Below are 22,798 nucleotides of genomic sequence, written 5' to 3' on the forward strand. Positions count from 1 at the left end.
CTGCCCAGAAGTTGGCAGGCAGGGGATGCTGCCCAACTTTTACAGGACACTAAACATCCCCTGAGTGGGAGGGACCTTCAGCCAAGAGCAGGTTAGCACAGGATCAGCAGTTTATACAAACTGACCTTTGGAGGTGGGCCAAAGCACCCTGGCAGAGGGAATTTATCTATTGCCCCATCCCCACTGAACCCACTTCTCTCACCACTGCCAATCATCCTGATGGCTGCTTGCCCCCACACATGTGATTGAGCATCTCCTGTACCTGACACCCATGTGCCCCCTGCCTCCCTGTCTGCCACCCCGTCCAGTTGCTTCTACCTAGCTGCTCTGTGTTCTCAAAGTATCCTGCCCTGGGGCTCAGCCTGGAGTCAGGCTGGAAGGCATGAGGGTTCTCATGGTCACGACTGGCAGGGTTTATTGTCCCCATTTGGGCAACGGTAGAAGTAGTTATCATTCCACGGTTGTGGCAGGGCCGAGGCTCGATGTGCTGGTTGTAACCTCCTGACCTCCTGGTTCTACTAAGAGCATTCAGCTGCCAACTGCCTAAACGAAGATCGACGTGTGTGTGTGTGTGTGTGTGTGTGTGTGATGGTGGCCCGTGTGCTGCCTGTGGCTGCCCTTCTGCACTGAGGCCCCAGGGAAGGAATAAGCCCATGTGACTGGCAGGTAAGAAAAGGCCACTGAGCTGGCCGTCAGCCTTTTATTTATGCCTGAAGGGCGAGCAATGGCCGGTCTGAGCGCTGGCCACTGGCTGCCTTCCACTGAGAGTCTGAGTGCTCAGGGCCAGGCCCTTCTCAGGGTGCCTTCATGCCCATGATTTCATACCGTCCTCATGTTACCCCTGAGAGGTAACTAAGTTCCTATTACGTCCAGGTAGAAGAGAAGAAACTGCCACAAGAAGGTGATGTGACTTTCCCGGCTAGTTAATGGCTATCTTCAGGGAAGGGAAAGGAAGGAAATTGGAGGCAAGGGAGAGAAGGAATGAGACACATTCAGAGGGCTGTGTCAGAAGGCAGGTGAAGCTCATATGCCCCTGAGCCAAAGGACTGGGCACCATGGGACTTCCCTGGTGGCCCAGTGGTTAAGACTTGCAGGGGCAACACGTTCAATCCCTGGTCAGAGAACTGGATTCCCACATGCCATGGGATGCAGCCAAAAAATAAACAAAAGGACAGGGCACCATGAGGTTAAAGGGGCTCCACAACAGGAAAGGCTGGTTCTAACCCACCCAAGCAGTGCTGGAGTCCAAATGTGCCTTTCATTTAAGCTGACCAACAGATATCACCATTGATTAATAAAGCCTCCTTCCTCAAAACTTCACAGGGTCATGTCACATATGGAAGTAAAAAAAAAAAAAAACCAGAACTGGGTGTCAGTGAGGACTGGTAGATGTCTCAGGACAGGTACAGTATAGGCAAAAAGGTTTTCTCAAAGACTCATCCAGCTTTACCCCAAACCCTTGCATCAAATGCTCTGCTGCAGGCCACTACCAGCAGGAGGTACAGATGACCTAGAGTCAGAGGCTGGAAGAAACTTCCAGTAAATATAATTTAGATTTTTCTTCCATTGCCTTTTGGCTAAGGCCACCAATGAAAACCTTTTGGAGTTTAGAAGTCAGGGAAATGCAAATTAAAACCACAATGAGAAACCATCTCATACCTGCTAGGATGGTTAGAATTAACAAGTCAGCTAATAATGGGAGACTGGCACACTCAGACACTTCCAGTGCAACTATAAAATGATGCAGCCACTTTGGAAAATTGGCAGTTCTTCAAAAGGTTAAATATAGTTACCATATGACCCAATACTTCGAATCATACACAAAGAAAATGAAAACATAGGTCCACAGAGAAACTGGTACACAAATGTTTATAGCAGCATTATTCATAAAAGCCAAAAGGTGGAAACAACTGTATGTCCATCAACTGGTGAATGAACTACCAAAGTGTGGTATATCCATACAATGGAATATTATTAGGCCATAAAAAGAAAGGAAGCACTGACATACGGTACAATATGGATGAATGTAGAAAACATTATACTAAGTAAGAGATGTCACAGAAAACCACATATTATATAATGACATTAATATGAAATGTTAACTAATAAAGGGAAATCTATAGAAAAAGAGAGTAGATTAGTGGTTGCCTAGGACTTGGAGGAGCAGGCAGATTAGGGAGGTGATAGCTAACAGGTATGGAGAAGGCAGTGGCACCCTACTCGAGTACTCTTGCCTGGAAAATCCCATGGATGGAGGAGCCTGGAAGGCTGCAGTCCATGGGGTCGCTGAGTCGGACACGACTGAGTGACTTCACTTTCACTTTTCACTTTCATGCATTGGAGAAGGAAATGGCAACCCACTCCAGTGTTCTTGCCTGGAGAATCCCCAGGGACAGGGGAGCCTGGTGGGCTGCCATCTATGGGGTCGCACGTGTTCAGAGTTGGACACAACTGAAGTGACTTAGCAGCAGCAGCAGCTAACGGGTATGGGGTTGTTTGGGGGATGATGAAACCTTCTAAAATTGATTTGGTGATAGTTTGCACATATCCATGAATGTACTAAAAGCTCTGAATTATATGCTTCAGATGGATAAATTAGATGAGATGTGAACTATGTCTCAATAAAGCTGTTTAAAAAAAAATTAGAAGTGGGAAGAGGAGGGAAAAGGAGGAAGCCATTTTAGCTCATGATGCCATGAAAATCTACCACAGGCTTCTTGGCCACTATGCCTGTGTTGCCATGGAGACTGCCTCCGAGTTAAGAGTGCTTGTCAAATGGGGATAATCATGCCTGCCCTACATATCCCACAGGATGGTTGTGGGTCTCAAATGAGATAATAGATGTCAAGGCACATTGAAACGCTAAATTCACCACACAAAAACAATTATTGTCATTAAGATGGCGCCTGTTGGAACAAAACAGCACACAATACTATGAGTGACTATAAGCATGCTACAAAAATAGGTATATATTCTCAGAGGGTAATATGTGAAAATTGCCTATGTGATAGAATCGCTATTTTAGGGTTGTTAGGGTGGTAGGAGAGTGGATGTCACAAGTTCCTGTTGTGTCATTTGCCTTTTCAAAAAGAAAAAGATGGCTGCTGTCAGCTAAAATAATAAGGGATGGATCTGATATAGGAACCGATGTATTCTTGGCCCCAAAAGAGAACTGGGCAAAAAACGTCTCTCTCCCACCCCATACTTTTCCCCCTGCTCAGAAATGATCTCCTTACACACCAACACTGACTATGTGAATTCCACTAAGCTTGGCAAGTGAGGGACTGACTCTTAAGTTTGGGAGGAGAGTCCAAGAACAAGTTGGGATTAAAACAATGTTGCAAATCACCCTTGCCCAGATCATCCATACCCAGGACTCTCCCTCAGGCTAACCTGCACTGTTAGCCAGACTGAAATGGAATAAAATATCATTGATCTACAGAATATTCTATGATTCAATTTTGCTCTAATTCACTTGTTTTAGAAAATACACAGTTCCAACTAGTTCACAGGATGTTTTCATTTTCTTTTTTATTTATGGATTTTTAATTGCTTTATGTTTTCATTTTCGCTGTTGGTTCAGTAGGGGATAAAAATAAGTGTCTGAGTGGGTTGTGGGGGCTCAGTAAGCAGCTTAGCTGACTCTTGCTTGGGATTCGTGGGCCAGATCAGGGCCACGCTATGACCTTCCTAGGACTATTGCCTTTTGCGACTCCTTCCTCCATTCAAAATATTGAATAGGATGTTTCATTTATTTTAATTATATGTTATGACTGCATTGGTATAAAGACAAATTTCTATTACATGTGAAAACTTTTTTTTTTTGCCTAAAAAGTCATCATTTTTCCTCTGATTTGAAAATAAATTCTATTTTTCTGGGACCCTATAAAAGTTCATGGTTGTGGGCACTGTGTCTATTGAGCCCAATGGAAGAAGGTGGCCTTAGGCCAGATTAAGAAAGCGCAGAGTGAGGGGTGAGGGTTCCTCTAGTGGGGCCCATGGGAAGGACCCGAATCCCAGGTTTCCCTGAGAAGCACAGATTTGGGTTTCAGGCCTTCCTCGAGGCCTAGCTTCTCCAGAATTTGAAGCACTTGGCGCCTGAATGCCAGGACTGGGATTGTTCTGGAGACTTTAAGTTCTGGGGCTCTCTCCAGACCCCAATCACATCACTCCTCTCCAACTATGAAGACAGCAAAGTTCAACGATCCTAGAAACAGTGTCTGGGGGACTTCCCTGGAGGTCCAGGGATTAAGACTCTGCGTTCCCAATGCAGGGGCACACGGATTCCAGCCCAGGTCAGGGAACTAGATTCCACATGCCAAAAACAATGTATCTGTCCTCATGGGCCACTCTTGTTGCTGCTGGAGAAGGCAAGGAGAGGTCAGCTACCAGGGCTCTCTCCCTGCCTCCTCACTCCCAATGCCAATTCCCCGGCCCCAATGCCCTTGTCTTTGACTTTTCCAAATCTCAACGACCTCCAGCCCTTCCCCCACTGGGAAGCCCAGCCTGACCCAAGGTAAACCACTCTGGCACCTAGAGTTCACCCCCCCAGCTCAGCCCCAGTTCTGTAGTGCATTCCGTGAGGTCCTCATGTTGACGTCACCTCCATGGGACAGGGATCCTGTCTTCTACTTCTTCCGCACCCCTCATAGCCCTCAGCATACACCCAGCACACACCCACTCGATGAAGCCTCCTTGTATTGCACACTTACTTTAACCCCAGACTAAAAATACTCACAATGTGTCTGGCAGCAAAGACCCCATCAACTATGGCACAGCAAAAGGCCGCAATCACACCAAAGCTGATAAAGACGATAGAAGCCACCAGCTGTGGGGGGACAAAGCAAAAGTGTCTGTTAGCCTTCCACGCCACCCCACGGGGAGGCCCTTTTCAGTAGCATGAGTGGGAGGGGGATGCAGAGAAGGAGCCACTGGATCATGTCCTACATTTTCAGGGCAAGCTAAGAAATTTACTCCGTGAGTCAGTGAGTACCCAAGGAAGAGGAGGCTGAGGAATCAGGCTACATGGCTCTTCCACTCTGAGACTCAGACCTTTGACATCATGTAGTCCAATCCTATTTTATTAACTGTGGAGTTGGAGGCTCAGAGAGGGGAAATGATGTGTCCCAGGTCACTGGCCAGGCTATGGGAGAGCCTGTGCCCGCCAACTCCTAGTACAGTGATCTGCCCAACCCCTCATGACTCTGAGGCCCCACACAACCCGACATGGCCCTGCATCACAGAGGAAGGAGACCACACAACTTATGGCTTAGATGTCAAAGACATTTTACAAGGGTTGAAGTCTCTGAAATTGATCAATTCTGTGCAGTCAATACAAAAAAATTCAAGTACAAAAATTGTTTGCTGGAACTAGACTGCCCTATTCTCTGATCATGTTAGGTAACAGAAATTTTCCTAATAATGTGTCTCCATTACAAGGGTAATAATACAATCCAGTGAGAAGGTAGGCATTTCCAGGTGTTTCCAGGGTCGGGAGTAGGTACTGCCTGAGCCCACCATCTACCGTTGTGAAAGTGTTAGTTGCTCAGCCGTGTCCCAGTCTTTGCGACCCCAAGGACTGAAACCTGCCAGGCTCCTCTCTCCATGGGATTTTCTAGGCAAGAATACTGAGTAGGTAGCCATGCCCTCCTCCAGGGGATCTTCCTGACCCAGGGACTGAACCCAGGTCTCTTGCATTGCAGGCAGATTCTTTACCATCTGAGCCACGCGGGAAGCCCCCATCTGCCCTTGGTGACCCTCAAAACAACACTCCTTGAGGTGCTTTTGTGGGGGAAGGGGAGAAATAGGATGACATTAGGCTGCTCTCCAGGCATAAGACCCATCTCAACAGGCTACAAGGAAATACAGATCTCCTTTGGGAGTCGTTCAGAAACCTTGTCCCATAAATCTCACTTCACAGCAGTACAGAGGATTGGTAAATAATGGATGAACGATGTCATGAAATTGGCATTATTAGCTATGCTATGATCAGCTCTACAATTAGAACTCCCCTATTATTTTGAATAATTTAAATCCAAAGTGCAAACACAACCGGCTGTGGGAGAGCCCAGGTGACATGGAAGAAGAGGACTATGAGAACTCCCCTGAGGCCGACTCCCCACATTGCTGGCGGAGAACATATGGTTAGAGTTCTCTGTCCCTGGAGCTATTACGTTATCTGATTAAACTTGCTGTTAAATAGACTCCATTATCAAAGTCTAGATGCCACGGAGACTTGTACTGGGGAGCCTAATCAGTCCACCATCTGACCACTCACCAGGCCTCTTGATTTACAAGCCTATAAAACTGCAATAAGCTTGCAATTCAGTCTGTACTTTCTTCTCTTGCCCTCTACGAAGCCTTCTCAGGCTGAAGCAGGAAGACACAACAGCTTGCCCTTGCAGGGCCCCATTCGGACAGAGAATTTGGTGACTTTTACCTCCCAGTATATGCCCATCCTTCCTCTTCACTTCATCACACAGGTAGCTTTGAACCAAGGGTCATGGGACTATCGGAGACCAGCTTTGTAATTTTGTCTTCTTGTGCCCTATATGTATTTGTTCTGTTAATTCAAGTCCCTTAGATGGAAATCTCAGGCTATACATCAGAGAGGGAGGGATAAGGGTGGCCATTGAATGCAGGAATCAGAGTAGCAAAGGCACCCCAAGTGAGGACAGTGGCCTGACTGGCTAGGCTGGTGCACTCATTCACTGATGAGGGGAAAAGCAAAGGGGAAGATACAGATTATTCTATCCTTGTGACTTAAGGAGATGAGCTGTGCAACTGAGCGAGCATCAGGCAAGGTGAGAACAAGTCCCACACCACAGGGTCGCTTTACAACAAGTTTCCTGGAAGCTTAGGGGAAGGTAGCTGTTCCTTTTGTGGTCCAATGTGGGCAACCTTAGGAAGTGTGTTACCCATCCACAGAAATGTTGAGCTCTTTCAGATGAAGAGGTGGTCTGATTGTGTAGCCATGAAAACTTACCATCTGCCGTTTGTTCTCCACGAGGTTTGATCCAATGATTCCAAGGAACGATCCAAAGCCAAGCTGTAAAGCAACAGGGCATGGATGGTCAGCCTGCCCACGCACACAACCATTCCAGCCCCAGGACAGGATTCAGGATCGCAGAAAAGAACCTGCTAAACCTGTGCAGTTGTTATGCACACAAATACAGTATGAGCTAAAAAAGCATTTCTTCCACCATTTACCAATTTGCCCCTGTAGATATGAATCACACCTAAAAAGAAACCCATGTGCCCAAAAGCTAAAAGTAAAAGTCAACCATAGCTTTTCAGAGCCTGCTGATTTCAATTTCCATATCCATTACCTAGCATGTGACCAGTGAGTCAGTAAGAGTCGGATAACGGTGAAAAGCATGCATTATATTCTGATCTTTATCTTTTCTTTGAAAAGAGACCTTCTACCCTGATGCACTAATCACAAAATAAAGGTTGGAAATAGCAATTTTTGATGCATCTGCCACACTAATCAAACCCAGGAAGTACTTTAGAAATCAGCAAGCACCTTAACCTAGACATAAAAAAAAAAAGAACAATTTTTTTGAAAGCCTGTATTTGTGGTTGACCCACTGCAATTTATGTGAGCACTTATTCACCTCTTCTTCCATCTCTGCTTCATTTATGGACAGAAAGCATTCATTAAAGGGTGAGCAGAAATGGCAGTGTAAAACACTGAGAAACAATCTCCCTGTCTTAGCGTCTGGGATGATGGCTCGGAGTAGCAAATCCCACTTTGCTCTCAGTTCTGCCATTAGTGGACTGAGTCTGCCAGTCTCGGCTGGGAACAATCACTAACTGATGGCCGTTACCAGGAATGAAAGTGGAAGAAGTAAAATGTGGTGGGAATGGACCAATAAATCTTAACGCAAGTCCAGTGGTGTAGTTACATTTCTCTTGAGCCTTACTAATGATCAGGCTTTCCATCTGCAGCCTTACTTTGGCTCACAGGGGTATCTCTCTCAGCCTGAGGCCCCCCAAGTCTTACACCAGGCTTGGAAATCTAAAGGACCCAAAGGCTGGGCAAGAGCCTGGTGGGACAGTGTAGGGGGACTGGGCACTTGCCTCAGAGACCCAAGGAAGAAAGAGACTGAAGGGAAGGAATGAATACAAATTTCCAAGGCTCATTCTGTAAGGCCACTCAACCAGGAGCCCCTCTTGGGAAATGCAAGCTGAAGAGCATAAGGGTGTATTCCATGCCATCCAAGACCCTACAGAGAACATCCTCTCAACAGTTACTCTATGCCTGTCTCCTACCTGGTCTTGTTTGAAATGTAATTAAAATGCATTGTAATAAAAGTATAGTGATTAGGGACATCCCTGGTGGTCCAGTGGTTAAGAATCCACCTTGCAGTGCAGGGAAAACAGGTTTGATCCCTGGTCAGGGAACTAAGATGCCACATACTGTGTAACCCTGAGCACCATGACTAGAGAGCCTGTGTACCACAACAAAATATCCCATATGCCACAACTAAGATCAGACACAGCTAAATAACAAATAAATAAAAATTTTAAAGTACAGTGATTAAAAGCTGGTCATCAGACTAGCCTGGCTTCTAAACCCAGCTCTTCCCCTTGTGTCTGCAACCTCGAACAAACTGACTGACCTCCCTAAACCTCAGTTTCCTTAGCTGGAAAATGGGGACCATCGAAGTGGCCATCTTGCAGGATTTTTTAAGGATTAGCCAGGATGCTACAGTCAAAGAACTTTGCACACAGCCTAGCACACAGCAAGTACTCAGTAAATAGGAGTTATTGTTCTAGCGATTATTATCACTTTTTAAAAAGACATTTAACTTTTGAGCAGCTCTAACCTGATTTGAGCTGGGAAATCCTATCATTCTTTGCTCTATTTCAGAAGAGTTTCATATTCTATCTTATCTTCCCTTCCAATATGTTCACAGTTTCTATTTTTTCAGGAAGAATTCCATGAATAGTCTGTGCTTATGACACTCTGGGCCATTTGTGGAGATTGAAAGAAAGTCAGAGGCAGCTTCTAACAAGGAAAATAAGTCCTTTTACTGAGTGGTTCATCAGTTTCCACAGATATTCACTGAATGTCTCTTGATCCCCAACGGCAACCTTTGCCTTAAGACAGGAAGCAAAGCAAAGACACTCGCTTCTGCTGACACTCAAATAACTCTCTGATGGCAATACCGGAAGAGGCGGCCTGAAGCCTCATGGAATTGTCTGGAAATCCCAGGGCAGCCAGTTACTTTACCCAGTTCCCTCCCCTTTCCTTCCATTCCATTTCTCTTCCACTCCAACTCATTCCATTTTCTAACCCTCACTGAGTACTTTTGTCACATAAATAAGATGACATGGCCCTTGCCCTGTACAAATGCATAGCCTAGTAAGGGAGAGAGTCTGTGGCTGAACGACCACAGGTGAGGTAGAAATAAGGTGCTCAAGAAGCTGAGAATAATTCATTTTGTATTATATCTTGACTCTGCTATTCTTGGAAACTGTGTGGTCTTGGGCTAGTTCTTTAACCACTCTGTGCTTCAGTTTCCTCCTCTATTAAATGGGAATCACAATGATCTCGACCACACAGGGCTGCTGTGGGGATGAAATGAGACAAGGCATGTATGTAGTGTGACCTGCATAAGTGAGGCTGCTAAATACACGGTCGTTTCCAGATCTCACAGAGGAGGAGAGAAATGGGGCCAAAGACAGGCAGAGTTCACCAGGTGGGACGCTAAGATCACCTGAGTTCTGGCTAGAATTCACGCATCTGGATGATGGCACTAATTCGCCAGTGCCAGTGCCACTAAAACTACTTTATATATGAAAAGCATTTGAATTTAAAGAAGCACTTGCCCTCCATGTTGATATGAGTCCCATTTGCTAGACAGCAAAATGGAGGCCTAGAGAATTGTCTGGGCTTGTCCCCTCTGACAGCAAGTTCAGGCAAAACCAGGAGTAGCCCTCAGATCCCCTAACAGCTGGTGTTCTTCCAGCCACACTTCGCTGCATTTGTGGCCACTGTGAGCAGAACAGTGACCTTTGCCACTGCCCACTCCCCTCAGGGAAGATGCTCTCTGCAAGGAGGGAGTGAGAGATCCTATTTGAGAAAGAGCTGAGGCAGTGAAAGCAAAGGAGGAAAAAATTCAACAGAATTTCCTGCAAATAGGCAGCAGCCTCTAATCAACTGTTTGCTCCCCAGAGGCCTCAGAGAGGTAAGCTCTATGGTCCTCCCTCGAGAACACTGAATCGTGGAATGTTTCAGACCTTTGGACCTCCATCTTGACTCCCCATTACCTGAACAAATAACCAGCTTGCTTTGTTTTGGCTGCTCTCCAATTGTAGGGGAAAAAAAGACAAATCATTAAAAATCAGATTCCAGGGCTCTTTTTAGACTGCACCCATGCCTATTCCCATCCTGGAGATGAAGCTCAAAAAGATTAATCATTTGATAAGTTTTCATTGGACAGCTACTCTGGCAGGCTCAGTACTAGACCTGTGATTTGGAGGCCAGGAAAATGAGGTGGGATACGATACCAAGACCAATGAGATAGCCTCAAGGAACTATAATTATGTAATGGGTCTACAATCCCATTCTGTAATCCTGAAATCAACAAAGCTCTTAACCAAAAGGCTTTTTTGTAACTAACTTGGTGGCAAAGCCTGACCTCAAACTGCTGTAAGGTTATTTTATAACGTTTATCTACTTAGTGTAAAAATTCACAGTTTACTGTAGAAAGATGAAGATGCTTGATTACTGGGTGTATCTCAAGACTCCACTGAGATGTTAGATAGTATTGGGTTGGCCAAAAAGTTCATTCAGGTTTTTCTGATGCTAATGAAAAACCCAAATGAACTTTTCAGCCAACCCAATATATGACAGATGCACTGTACTATCTTTCTAAAATATAAAAAATAAATCAATTTGCAAACACAGCTGGCCCAAGGGTTTAGATAAGGGATTGTTGATGTGTATAAACAAAGCTAAATGAGAATATAGCCCAACATCCCACAAAACAGAATGTGACTAGTTTTCCAACAATTATGAGGAGAAAGAATCTAAGGTAGGGAGTTCAAAGATGGTAGACACAATTATGGATCCCAGTAGCTGAGAAATGTGCCAGCTGTCTTTAGGATAGGATAGAAAAGAACATTTGGATAAACAGAGAGAGAGAGCACTGGGAGGATGTCCCAGCCCAAGTAATGTTCGGGGGACTGTGAATGGACAATTTTGGGAAAAGAAAGGTGTGGGAGACCAGGCTGAGGGCATCTTCAGAGAGCTTTGAATGACAATGCTAAGGAGGCAACAGGAAGCTAGTGGAGGGTTAGTCTTATCAAGCAAATCAAGACTCAAGACTCATCTTTGAAACATATTTACTGAGCAAGGAACTTTATCTTAGAATGATCTTATATTTTAGAAACAGTTTCAAACAAGAGGTAAAAAAAATTTCTGCCTCATTCACAATGCTGCTGCTGCTGCTGCTAAGTCGCTTCAGTCGTGTCTGACTCTGTGCGACCCCATAGACGGCAGCCCACCAGGCTGGTGACTACAAAACTATTTTGTGGCTACAAAACCACAAAATCCCACTGTTCAGAGCTCCTTGTATTTCCTGAGCATTCCAGTTAGTCAAACTTTTGTTGGATTTCAAGAGTATTCACATGTGAAGCTGAAGCCACATTGGCCTTAGAGAAGATTTCTGGGCTATTGATGGTTTTGAATGATCCCTGTTGTCTCTGCCTCCTACTCCCCCATGGGAACTCTGATATAATTTTCAGTTAACTGAGCCTCCCCTTCCCCTGCCTGGGAAAGAGGACAGAAACTCCTGGTTTCTTTCCTGAAAGAAAACCCAGGTGGATGTGGGCCCTAGCAGTACAACAGGTAGGGGAGAAGATGTTGGTATGAAAGACTTTTAGCACTGATCAAGTGGCCAACTCCATCTTGGGGGTTGCAAGGGGAACACATTTGGAGGCCTCGTTCTCCTGGATCTAAGGCTAGAGCTATAGAGAAGGAGTGGGCTTTCTCCCTTGTCTTTTCCAGCTTCATACAAACAAGGCTCTTGTTTTATTTCATTATTATTATTTTTTTAGTCCTCCTGGGTAGAAAGTTCACTGGAACTCTTCTAGAATGGACTATGTCTTGAATATTTGAGGACAGTAAAAATCCTAAGCCAGTTTGTCTTTCTGGGTTGGTTTTAATTTTTTTTAATGATACAGTTCAGCCTGTAGAGATGAGCACACCTTTAAAGATGCCTGTTGCACACATGCCTTAAGATGATGACACCGCATTCTGGTTCAGGTACAGTAGTTAAAACCCTATCAGAATGCACCTCATTGTCGAAGGGCATCTCATTTGATAAAATAAAGATGCTGCAGAAAAGTATCTCACGTGATAGAGTTTAATAAATACAATTAGATTTTTCAATGCTTGAGATCTCAATATTTTTAAATGAAGTGTATGGTAAGTCATCATTTAATCTAATAATTGCCCCCTAATTGGTCTGTTTTAAAATTTTACAGTCTCACATATGCATTTAACCAGAGTCCTAAAATAGCAGAGTTCCAAATAACCTGACTTTTTTTTCCCCAAATCTATACAATAGTTATTTATATTCAGACTGGCCAACTAGATAGTGCAGAATCTAAAGATGCCACATTTGGCTCATTCTGGTTTTATTGCTAAGCATTGTTTATTTATTGTGTTTTAGTTCTCCAAGTGGCTGCCGATCCACCTGAATTAAGACTTCCCCCAGGTGTTTCTTAAAATACATGCCAAGGTAGGGAAACCACTGGTTTTAGAGTCTATACAATAACTCTCTAATAACCAAACTATTCAATTAGTGAAAGCACCCAGGTCCCGAATAAATCTAGATTCTCAGGCATTTATTTTTTCAGAGGTATGAGTCATTATTGTATCTGTTATAACATGATCTGACCTATCACCTCAAATGGATTTTTCGGCTGTTCAACCTGCAATCTTCCCCCCTTCACTTTCTATAATTAAAATCTATTTTAAAGAAACAATCTACAGGAACTATAAAAGCAAAAATTTTAAGGTTAAACCATAAGGCCAGTTCTCTGATTAACATTTCCATATCAACTCTCAGTGAGACACACACACACAGATACTCTCCCACTGCTTCAACTCCCAGTGCTAGCTGAACATCAGGTACTCCAATAACAATCACGAGCCCTCCTTCCTTTGTTAATGTATTCCAACCCAGCCACCCACAGGCAGATATTCTACGGAGAAGGTTTAGAGCCACCGTTCATGAATAGCAGCTGCTACTCTTAAATGACATGGAAAATACCTTCCCCTCACCCAGGGTGAGTCTGAATCTTGGCTTGAGCATGTGCTCAGCAGTCAGAAATCTCTTACTAAATGTAGTTACCTGAAGCCCACAAAGTCACACAGACCCTATAAATTGCTTTCCCAAGCCACCAAAATGCAATCTTACCCCCCCTCCCTCCATTCCCCCCTCCCTAATGTGTTTAAAAATAAAACCCAATTCTGCTGACGACTGGTTTTCTTGCCTCACCACAGGAAGTGGACCGGGTGAGTTCTCACGTCACATGCTTAGCAGAGGGCACCAAATGCTGTTTGTGGGACACCTGCCCTTGGCTGAGGGGAGCCCTGTGGGCCCAAGGAGGAACTCCCCCAGTGGGGTGGGCGGCCTTCAGCAGCTGGGTGCCAGAGTCCAGGGCTATTGAGGAGGCTGACTGTGGAATCGGTGACCTAGGCAACAGGCGTCAGGCTTGGTCACTCACAGTGCTGACTTGTCAAAGGCATCCATCTTTAATCCCTTCCCCTTCCTTTGCTTCTCTCTCCAACCCCCACCACTCCAAAAAAAAAAAAAAAAAAAGAAGAGTGAAAAAGAAGAGAGACAAAAAAATAACAAATTCGCCTGTCCTCTCTGATAACCTAAAATGTAAAAAACAAAAAAACAAAATCCCATCCTAACTAACTTTCTTCCTGCCCTCTAGCAGTTACAATTGAGAAGCCATTTAATTGGTATTCAATTAAGTTTTGGCGGTCAGTAGTAGCATGTGTAGATCCAAATGAGGTTTTTGTTTGTTTTTCTTTTTCCTCAATTCAACTGAGGCATAATTGACAAAATGGTATATATTTCATTTCATATATGATGTGATGATTTAGTATCCAGTGAGGTTTTGTATGCAGAATTCAGCACTTTCCAGAGTGGATTGCATGCAGCCTGGGGATGGGTAAAACAATCCACTCAAGTAGGGAAAGAAATTTTTCCTATTTTTTGTTTATCTGAAAGAATAGGAAATTTCGCATTACAGTTATTCAACGCACGGACTGTCACGGGCGCCCTCCCTCGGTGTGAACATCAGGTGACAAGGCAGCTATCCTTTGGGAGGAGAGCAGTTTGAAAGCAGCAGGGGGTTGGGGGTGGGGCAGATTATGTGTGTCCGGATAGTCTTATCTAGTCTTAACTAGTGGCAACAAAACGGACAAGGGGTGAGCAAAGACTCCTGTTGATAAACTACAAAGAAGATGACCCTAATAAAGTAACACAGTGAGAAAATGACAGGAAGTCTCAGGGTAAATTCTTTGCCACCCTGTGAGAGTACATTCAAAACGCAATGATGCCAATGACAATCATATCTGAGAAGAAAGTCCCACATATTCAAAATTATGTAGTAGGTTACTTGAAATAAGGATTTATAGCCACTAACTTTAATGAGACTTCATACAAAGTGTGTATCATTCCTTGAAATTTTAGTGTTAGTATGAAGATATCAAAAATTAAAAGTGCATTCACTTTTATCTAATTTTTGAATTTCCATTTTAATACGTTTATGAACATGTATATACTTTGTAAGTGAATACGTATACATATTTTAGGAGTGGATATTCCACATCTTTTTCCTGAGAGGACGGCAGGATGACTTTGGAGATCAGTGTGCTGTGGGTCATAAGACTATCAAGCTGCAAGGGTCCTCAGAGTTCAAGTAAGGTTGGGTGACCTCTGTTATGTATAGGACACCAGATGCCCAGAGAGGAAAGAACCTCAGCCTAAGGTTAACACTGCTAACTACTAACATCTCCTAGATGAGAAAACTGAGGTCCAAAGAGTGAGGGGAGATTGCTCGGGATCACACTGCTAGTTAGGCATGGAGCTAGGGTTCTTCTTAGTCCAGTGCTCTTCTAAATAGGCCCGAGTTGTCTCTCTATATGAACACAGATACATAAAGGAGGAAAACTGAGCAAACACAGAAACTCAAACAGAATTGAAAGCCATCAGAGTAGAACCAAACGTCTCTAGCTAGCAAGCTGCTGAGACCTACCTATGCTTCTGATACTTACAATAACTCCTGGGTAATAACCTCCAACAGTCACATTCTGGGTCCTGGTGGTTGCAGCAAGGCCCACCGTGAGAATTAACACGGACACAATGAGCAAAGTCACGGTGACATAGATGGAGTTTCGTTTCCTCCGATTGAAGGCTCCTGAAAGCACACAGAGAAACTGAAATTGCCCATTTCGGCCGCAGAAGGGATAGACTTAAAGAAAAAAGTCACTAGGAAGGTGTTCCTTCCCTACTCCAACTGGTAACTGGGGTGATCTCTGGGGAGTGGGATGACGGAGAAGAGATGGAGCTTTAGGTTTGTGCAGTCCTCAGGGGTTACGTTTACAGTAAAATATATACATTTCCGGTTTGAAAATAAACATCAGAAGGAACTGTACCAGTTACATAAAAACAAAACACATTTTTGTGCTTTTGGCATCTGATAAAAGATGTGTCATACCCACTTAGTGGAGTGTTTTTTTAAGCCAAATTACAAGGTGTATGATAAATGAAAAGCGTACTATGAAGATATTAAATGACAATATTTTAAAGCCAATATGCTACTAAGAAGGGTTTTCTCATAAGCTGGAGATATGAAATTTCATTTTCAGTGTAAATACCAGAACCAAGCCAGGTACTGGGATTTTTTTTTTTTTTTTCATTTATTTCTGACATTTGCCACCTCATGTATAAACTTTAAAATGGTGTGTTGGCAAGATTTGCCACAAAACAAATGTGTGTAATAAAGTAAATGTTTGGAGGCCATTAGTCCCCAGGGGAGGTAGATGGGGAGGATTATAGCTTACATTGTTTAGGCTTATGTGAGGGTGACATAAATACGAATGATGAGAGACCCGTTCTACTCAGTGCTTATCAGACATGATAGCGCAAACCAATATTTTTTTTTTGAAAACAGGCTTATGAAGTCAGATAGAAAAATGGTATGTAGACTCGCTTTTCAATTTAATTTTTTTAAAGAAGTAGAACATTGTTCAACACTCCTCGTTTGGAGAGGGTTCTCAACAGGAAATAGGAGGGATGAGGTACCACCTAGGAGTTCTCATAAAAATAAGCAACTGGGGGACTAGTTCTGAGAGTCCAGTTCTCTAGAGGAGTGTTATGACGGGGTCGCCTACCCAGATGGCTTGGCTGTCATTTATGGGCCTGAAGAGGCCACTTGGGACTGTTTCTAGGACCCCGTCATTCTGGGAGGCCTCGCTGCAGCCTCGGGAAGCGGCTGCCATTGAAGCTCAGACTGCACCACTGGGAGGGAGGGAGGGGAGAGGGGATGAAGGAAGCGGGGGAGAGGGGAACGAGAAAGCCTGTGAGACCCAGGAGGCCTGGCGGTGCTGAGAGGGAGGGGCTGTGGCTGGCCCTGCAGCCCCCAGCAGATGCCCCTTCCCCGGAGGGAAGAAGATGATGAGCCCCACCATCCATCTCCTCTCCCCTAGTGCGGTCCTTGCCTCAGGCTCCAAGGGAGGGGGGAGGGGCTGGCGGTCTCTCCCTTGACGTCAGCCTCGAAAGTGAGGGACGTGACTCATCAGGGTCATTTCTAATATGGGCCTATTCTAAGACCATTTTACATCGAAATGTAGAAGTGGCCTGAGTGTTTAGAGGCATTCACAGACTAAAGCGTCATGTCGCACCCTGGGGGGAGAAGTAAAGTGAGTTGGGAAATGGGGCTCCTCTGGGGGGTGTGTGCTGAGTCCCGCCTCCAGGGGAAAACCTCAGGAGAGCTGGAGACACCTGTGTTATTAGGGCCCTTCGTGTGAGAGGGCTCTTTGGGCTGCAAATGGGGAGCTGACTGCTGGTAATCAGAGGAGCTGAACGGGGAGGCTTGGACTGCCAAGGGTTGGGGGTGGGGGAGCAGGACTGATTTCTCCTGTTTATCTGAGTGTGTTACCCTTCCTCAGGATTGCAGGGACCTTAAATGAGTCTCTAAACCAGGGTCCTCACATCCATTTGATGACAGCTTCTCAGTGAATCTGCTAGTTGGCTCCACAGAGGGGCTCTAACATAGACTTTACTGGTAAAGAATTCGCCTGCCAGTGCAGGGGACACAAGAGATTTTGGTTCGATCCCTGGGTCAGGAAGATCCCCTGGATAAGGAAATGGCAACCCACTCCAGTATTCTTACCTGGAAAATTCCATGGACAGAGGAGCCTGGTGGGGTCCCGAAGAGTCAGACACGACTGAGTGTGCAAGCACACAACATAAACTTACCAACATGGCCTCCCATTCCTGCCTGCATTTCTACACCATCTGAGCCTTCCCAGACCCCAGGCTAGCCAGAGAGAGTGAGGAAACAGCTGGACACAAGGGTATCTTTGTGACACATGAAAGTGTCTCAACACCTCACAGGGAAAACACTTCACCTTAGAGTCTAGAGGTGGGGGACTGTGTGTATACGGTCTTGGTCTTTCTAAATTTGGGGCTATATCACTCACCTGGCTCCTTCCTGGCCAACTGGCTTCTGATTTTATTCACAGCTCTTGGGTCTCCTTAGCAAATATCACTCTAACTCTTAAAAGCATAGGAGCCAGGTCAGAAAAGTGACTCAGCAAACCACATGGTGTCATTTGAAAATCTGTTTTGTTTTTTTTTCTACTGCTTCAGAACCTGAATTGGAAATCCAATCAGCTGAGAAACCCAGGCAAAGATCCTGGAGCTCCACAGGGGCCTGGCCCCCAGATAGGATTAGCTTTGGATCAAATTCCTAAGAAAACTCTCCCATCACTAGATTGAATATCTATCCTCTGGCCCCTCACACCCTCCCCCAAGTCACCCCTTGTTTTATACTATAAGGGCTAAAATTGTGTAGAATGAAATTATCTCTAGCTGAACTTAGGGAGCTGACCATTTTAAGGAACCACAGGGTGAATCCTTCTTAAAAGTTAAGAATCACCCTTCCTTTTATCTTTAGAGGCACTTTGAAAAGTCACATCTACCTCGAGCAAGAAACACCTGTTCTCTGACGGTATGGTCCAGGCTCCCCAAAACAGCTCTTTGTGTCTGCTTGGGACATTTTCCTGGCTGTTGTTTTATTGAAGAACGGAGAAGCAGAGTTCTGTTCTTCTTGGGGTACAATGTGGGGCCGGCCTTAGATGTTCCCATATATACAGGGACATCTTATTCTGATTTTAAATCAGTGTATCAAAAAAAAAAAACAAAACCCTCAAACACCATGAGGTACTTCAGTACAGCCTCAGGTATGTGAAAACAGCGCCCACCAGTGTCTGATACCTAGTGAGCAGTCAGTACTTGTTGAATAAACAAGAGGCCACATCTCAGAATCGCTTCCTTTCTAATCAAGAAGGCTATAGGTGGGGGGGAGGGGGGTTCTGTGAATAAACATGAGGGACACTCATAGAATTGTTTTTTTTTTAAATAGGGTGCATCTCAGGGCTCCCCAGCACAAAAAGCCTTCTGCCCAACCAGTGGGACAATTCCACTGGCTGCCAGTAGCCTGTCTATGTGGTGCCCAGTATCTTTCTGTTTAAACAACAACCACCCCTGCAACCACCAGCAGTGGGAGAGTCTGAATCCCGTCATTGGCATTGCCTGCCCCCACCTCCGCCCCCAGCAGCCTCCCTGCAGAACCACTGCAGCCCTCCCTCTCTGCAGTGCCCCACCTCCACCCCAGATTCATGACGACCAAGATGCTCTGCTCTTGAGAAGGGCCCAATTATTTGCCATCTCCACCCTTCCAAATACAGCCAGCTTCTCTCTCCTCCCAGTCCCCTCCCTGGTCAGAGCCCCCACCTGCACTGCGGTCATTGAATCCGGGTCCCTCCCTTCCTCTCAGACCTGCTCAAAATTCACCTCCTCCAAGAAGTTCTCCTTGATCAAGCTTGCTCTCCTCTTAATCACTCATTATTTCATGTCCCTTAGTTCCTAGCTACCTCACTCAGAAGTCTATTCATTATAACTGCTACAGTTATGCTGTAATTGTGCGTCTGGTCCACAACCCGTAAGATATCCACCAGTCCCAGGATTATACATCTGACAGGAACCAAGGTGTGGGTTGTCAGAAGGTAGGATGGATGGTGTCTGCTCACTTTTTTTTTTATAACCTTGTACATGTTCCCGATGCCCACCTTGATGACAGGGGATGCAGTCTCTATCAGAGTGCAGCAAGGACTGAGGCCCATAATTCTGTCCTGTGCACTAGGTTGTTGTTGACTGGCTAATCCTTTGCGCTGACCTTTGAACCCACTAGGATTTGCTTACCTGGGTCAGCTGGACCATACAGGGTGGGTCTCAGGAAGTCCAGCCTTGAGCATCCGTAGAAATAGGTGGCTGCCCACGCAAGAGCCTCAACGCTCTGCCAATCTCCCAAACGTTTCCTTAAAGGTGCTGAAATCCCCGCTTCGGGCAATACTTTGATCAGAGACCTCCAAGTCCACCGGTGAATTACAAATGTGTTATTTGCAAGGGAAGGTGAGCCCCGCTGCAGTAGAGGTGCTTTAGCGCCTGGGGGCGGTGTTGCCAAAAGGGAGATGGGGGTTGCCGGGAGGAGCATGAAGGGGCGCCGGAGTCAAATTACCGTCCAAGCGCCTGCTCCGCCCAGGTCACGGACTTATCGCTCATTCCTAGGCAGCTGGCAAGCGTAGAGTGCAGGCACCTTGGTGCAGTTTGTGTCTGTGTGTTTTCTATTTTATTGTTTTGGCTGAGGTTGTGTCCTGCGTGTAGAGGGAATTCCCTCAGAAATGCTGCCCTTGGAGGCTGAAACACTAACCCACCCACCTCCACTTCCCCTCCCCCATGCAAGGGAAGGTGGCGTTGCCAGGGCTGAGGTAAGTGGGAGCAGCTCCGAAGTAGCCCAGACGCTGATTCAGGCCTGGGCTGTGCGGGACCTACGCCAGGGAACTCCGGGGAGACTCCCCTGTCCAAACTCTGGAAACCCAGGGTTACCACTCGACTCGGGAATTTGCTCTGCCTTGGGTCTGCGCACTTTACGAAGCGGGCTGCGTGGAGCTGGCTCGCACGTCCATATGGGATCTGTAATTCTTTTTCCCGCAGTGTCGAGTCTGGACTGGGCGAAGCCCACTCATCTTCTTGTTGCGCAGATGTTTCGGGAAACGCCTGATTGGCTGAGGGCCCCTGTGAGCCCAAGAAAGAACTCTCTTCAACCCCGTTCCCCAACAGGGTGCCTAAGAGCAACGCTCTAACCCGGGGTCCCTAACCTGCCCACTCCCGCACTGGCAGAGGGGCTGGCACGGGCTGCCGGATTTGCAGGTGGTTGTGGCCGCTGCGGGAATGCGCGCAGCCGGAACCTCGCACTCTGCCATCCGGCCCTAGCCCGCACGCCAGCCCGGCGTCGAGGAGCCAGGGCTGCGTTGGCGCCACAGCTGGCCAAGGTGAGGAGTGCATTCTTCGTCCGTGTGAGCTTGGTGGGGGGGGGGGGGGTTGCGCGCGCACGCGCGCGCGTTGAGCGGGGGGAGCGGGTAGAGAGACCTGGGGAGTGGGGCGAGTCTGGTACTGCTGTGTTCTGGATTCGGATCTGAGCCCTTGGCCTTATTTGTACCACGTTGCAAATAACTACACCCTTAAAAATAATTTTTTTAAAAAGCAAATTCTTGTACTGAATAGGCAAAACCATTAAAAAATACGGATCTTTCCACCATCCAAAAGAGAGTTTCTGGGGCCCCTCGGGTGAACGAATTCTGTTGAGACGGAGTCTTTTGCAGGCAGTAGGGAGCTTACGTAGGGAGTTCAGCCCTCTCCCTGCCCCCTCCCCTCGATGTTCCCGCAAATTCTTTGGAGAAGACCTGAGCAGGCTGGATGGCAATAATTAGGGACAGAGGGATTTTGCAGAATGTAAAGTATGTTGGAAAGCGGGGATTCGATGTAGTTCAACTGTATACGAGGCGAATGTGAAGATTAGGTGGAATCGTGGCTTGACGATCCCCTCCCGCTCTCCTGGGCTCCAAATTAATTTCTCCGCCCAGTGAAATCATAGGGCTTGGGAAGGTGCCTAACAGCTGAGGGGGGACGGGGGTTTTTGTTTGTTTGTAACTACCTAAAAGCGGCTTCGAGGAGCAGCCAAGTTGATGCCTGGAGGCAGCTGCCCCCCACTTTTCAAGAGGAAAGGTGTTGAACAAAATCAGGCTAGTGGATCCCCCCCTCCCCCTCCCTTCCACCTAGAGAGGAAAAGCGGGACTTCAGAAGATGCGCGGGTTCGCGCTCGCTCTTTCTTGCGCTTTCACTCGTTCTCCCCCCTCCTTTTTTTTTTTTTTTTTTTTTTTTACAACCAACGCACACTCCGTGCACTAGGAACAAAATAGGAATCATATTCAAGGAATGTTGATCCTGCCGCTGCAGACAGCCGAGCTGGGCTGTCTTGAGAGATTCCTAAGGAATTCCCCTCCTGCCAGCCCCCCGCCCCGTTTCTTCTTACCCACCTCCTGCTGCCCATCCCCCAGGGTTGCGCAAACCCCCCCATCAGCGAGGTGCAAGTCAGGCTTCCCCCCAATGCAGCTCTGAATTTCAGGCCAGCTTCGCCTGAGTTGAGAAGGGGCGAGGACCCTGTTTCTTCTAATTATCTTTAGTGGTGAGCTCTTAGAAGTGACGGGGACTTTGCAAAGAGGGAGCGTCGAATGGAAAGCGAAGGCGCAGGTTGCAGGTAAGTGTTTTGATCCCCCAGACAGCTGAGATTTACCACCGGCTGCAAGTCTGTCGGCACACGCACACAAACATGCGCACACCCGCACTCCGGTAAGGGATACTCCGACGCAAGCTGGGCGCTCGCAGCTCCGCGCGTCGCCCCCGTCCCTGCCGGGCCGCTCCCCTGGGGCTCGGGTCCGCGACCCCGATGCTGGAGCACGCGGACCCCCCTCCCTCGCCCCGCTTCCCACCCCCTGGCTCCCCGGGGCGGCCCGGGCGCTCGCGGTCCAGGGGGCAGCGTACTCACTCCTGGCCGCCGCCGCCCCGAGGCAGGGCGGCTAGACTTACCCATGGAATCCGGCAGGGACATGTCGCTGGACCGCTGCTGAGTCAGGGACTGATGCATGGTGAGAGCTGCCCTGTGGCCCCGGCCCCCGAAGCTGCTTCAGGCGCCCCCGGCTCAGGGCGCCCCGCAGAGCATCCTACTCCGCGGCTGCCGCTCCCCGTCCCTCCGGAGAGCTGAGGAGAGACTGCCTCGGTTGCAAGCTGCAGCCCAAGTGCCTCCTCCCCCTCCCTTCCCCTCTTCTCCCTCCCTCCTCTCTTGCCTCCCTCTGCTCCGGGAGGCAGCAGCATTGGCGGTCCGAGCAGCGACGTGCGCTTGCGCAAGACCCCTCTCCTCCCTCCCCCTCGGCCTCCCCCCCCATCCTAGTTATCCACCTCCCAGCCTTCCAAGCCAGACAGGGAGCCGTTTTAGCCCCTTGGGGCCAGGACTGCGTAGAGAAAGAGGGGGAGGCTACAGCCTGGGGCTGAGTGGCCTTCTCTGTACTTTGGAGAGAGGGTCTTGGACTAGCATCCTGTTCTAGGATTTATAATTGGGGAGGGGGCAGAGTAAGAGGTTC

The 22,798-nt window shown here is 47.0% G+C and overlaps 1 protein-coding gene across 2 annotated transcripts in view; it reads right to left on the reverse strand.

Annotated features, from left to right (window-relative positions):
- Nucleotides 1–22,434, reverse strand: part of TMEM255A (transmembrane protein 255A) — a 49,076-nt gene extending 26,642 nt beyond the window's left edge. For both annotated transcript variants that reach the window (XM_055565786.1, XM_055565787.1), the window contains exons 1-4: nucleotides 22,248–22,434; nucleotides 15,311–15,453; nucleotides 6,986–7,048; nucleotides 4,739–4,828 (exon numbers count right to left, since the gene is read on the reverse strand). In XM_055565786.1, the coding sequence (XP_055421761.1) occupies nucleotides 4,739–4,828; nucleotides 6,986–7,048; nucleotides 15,311–15,453; nucleotides 22,248–22,305 (354 nt within the window). In that variant the 5' untranslated portion in view covers nucleotides 22,306–22,434. The remainder of the gene's footprint in view (nucleotides 1–4,738; nucleotides 4,829–6,985; nucleotides 7,049–15,310; nucleotides 15,454–22,247) is intronic.
- Between the last annotated feature and the right edge of the window lie 364 nt (nucleotides 22,435–22,798).

The sequence above is a fragment of the Bubalus kerabau genome, chromosome X (assembly GCF_029407905.1).
Source record: "Bubalus kerabau isolate K-KA32 ecotype Philippines breed swamp buffalo chromosome X, PCC_UOA_SB_1v2, whole genome shotgun sequence".
NCBI lineage: Eukaryota > Metazoa > Chordata > Mammalia > Artiodactyla > Bovidae > Bubalus > Bubalus kerabau.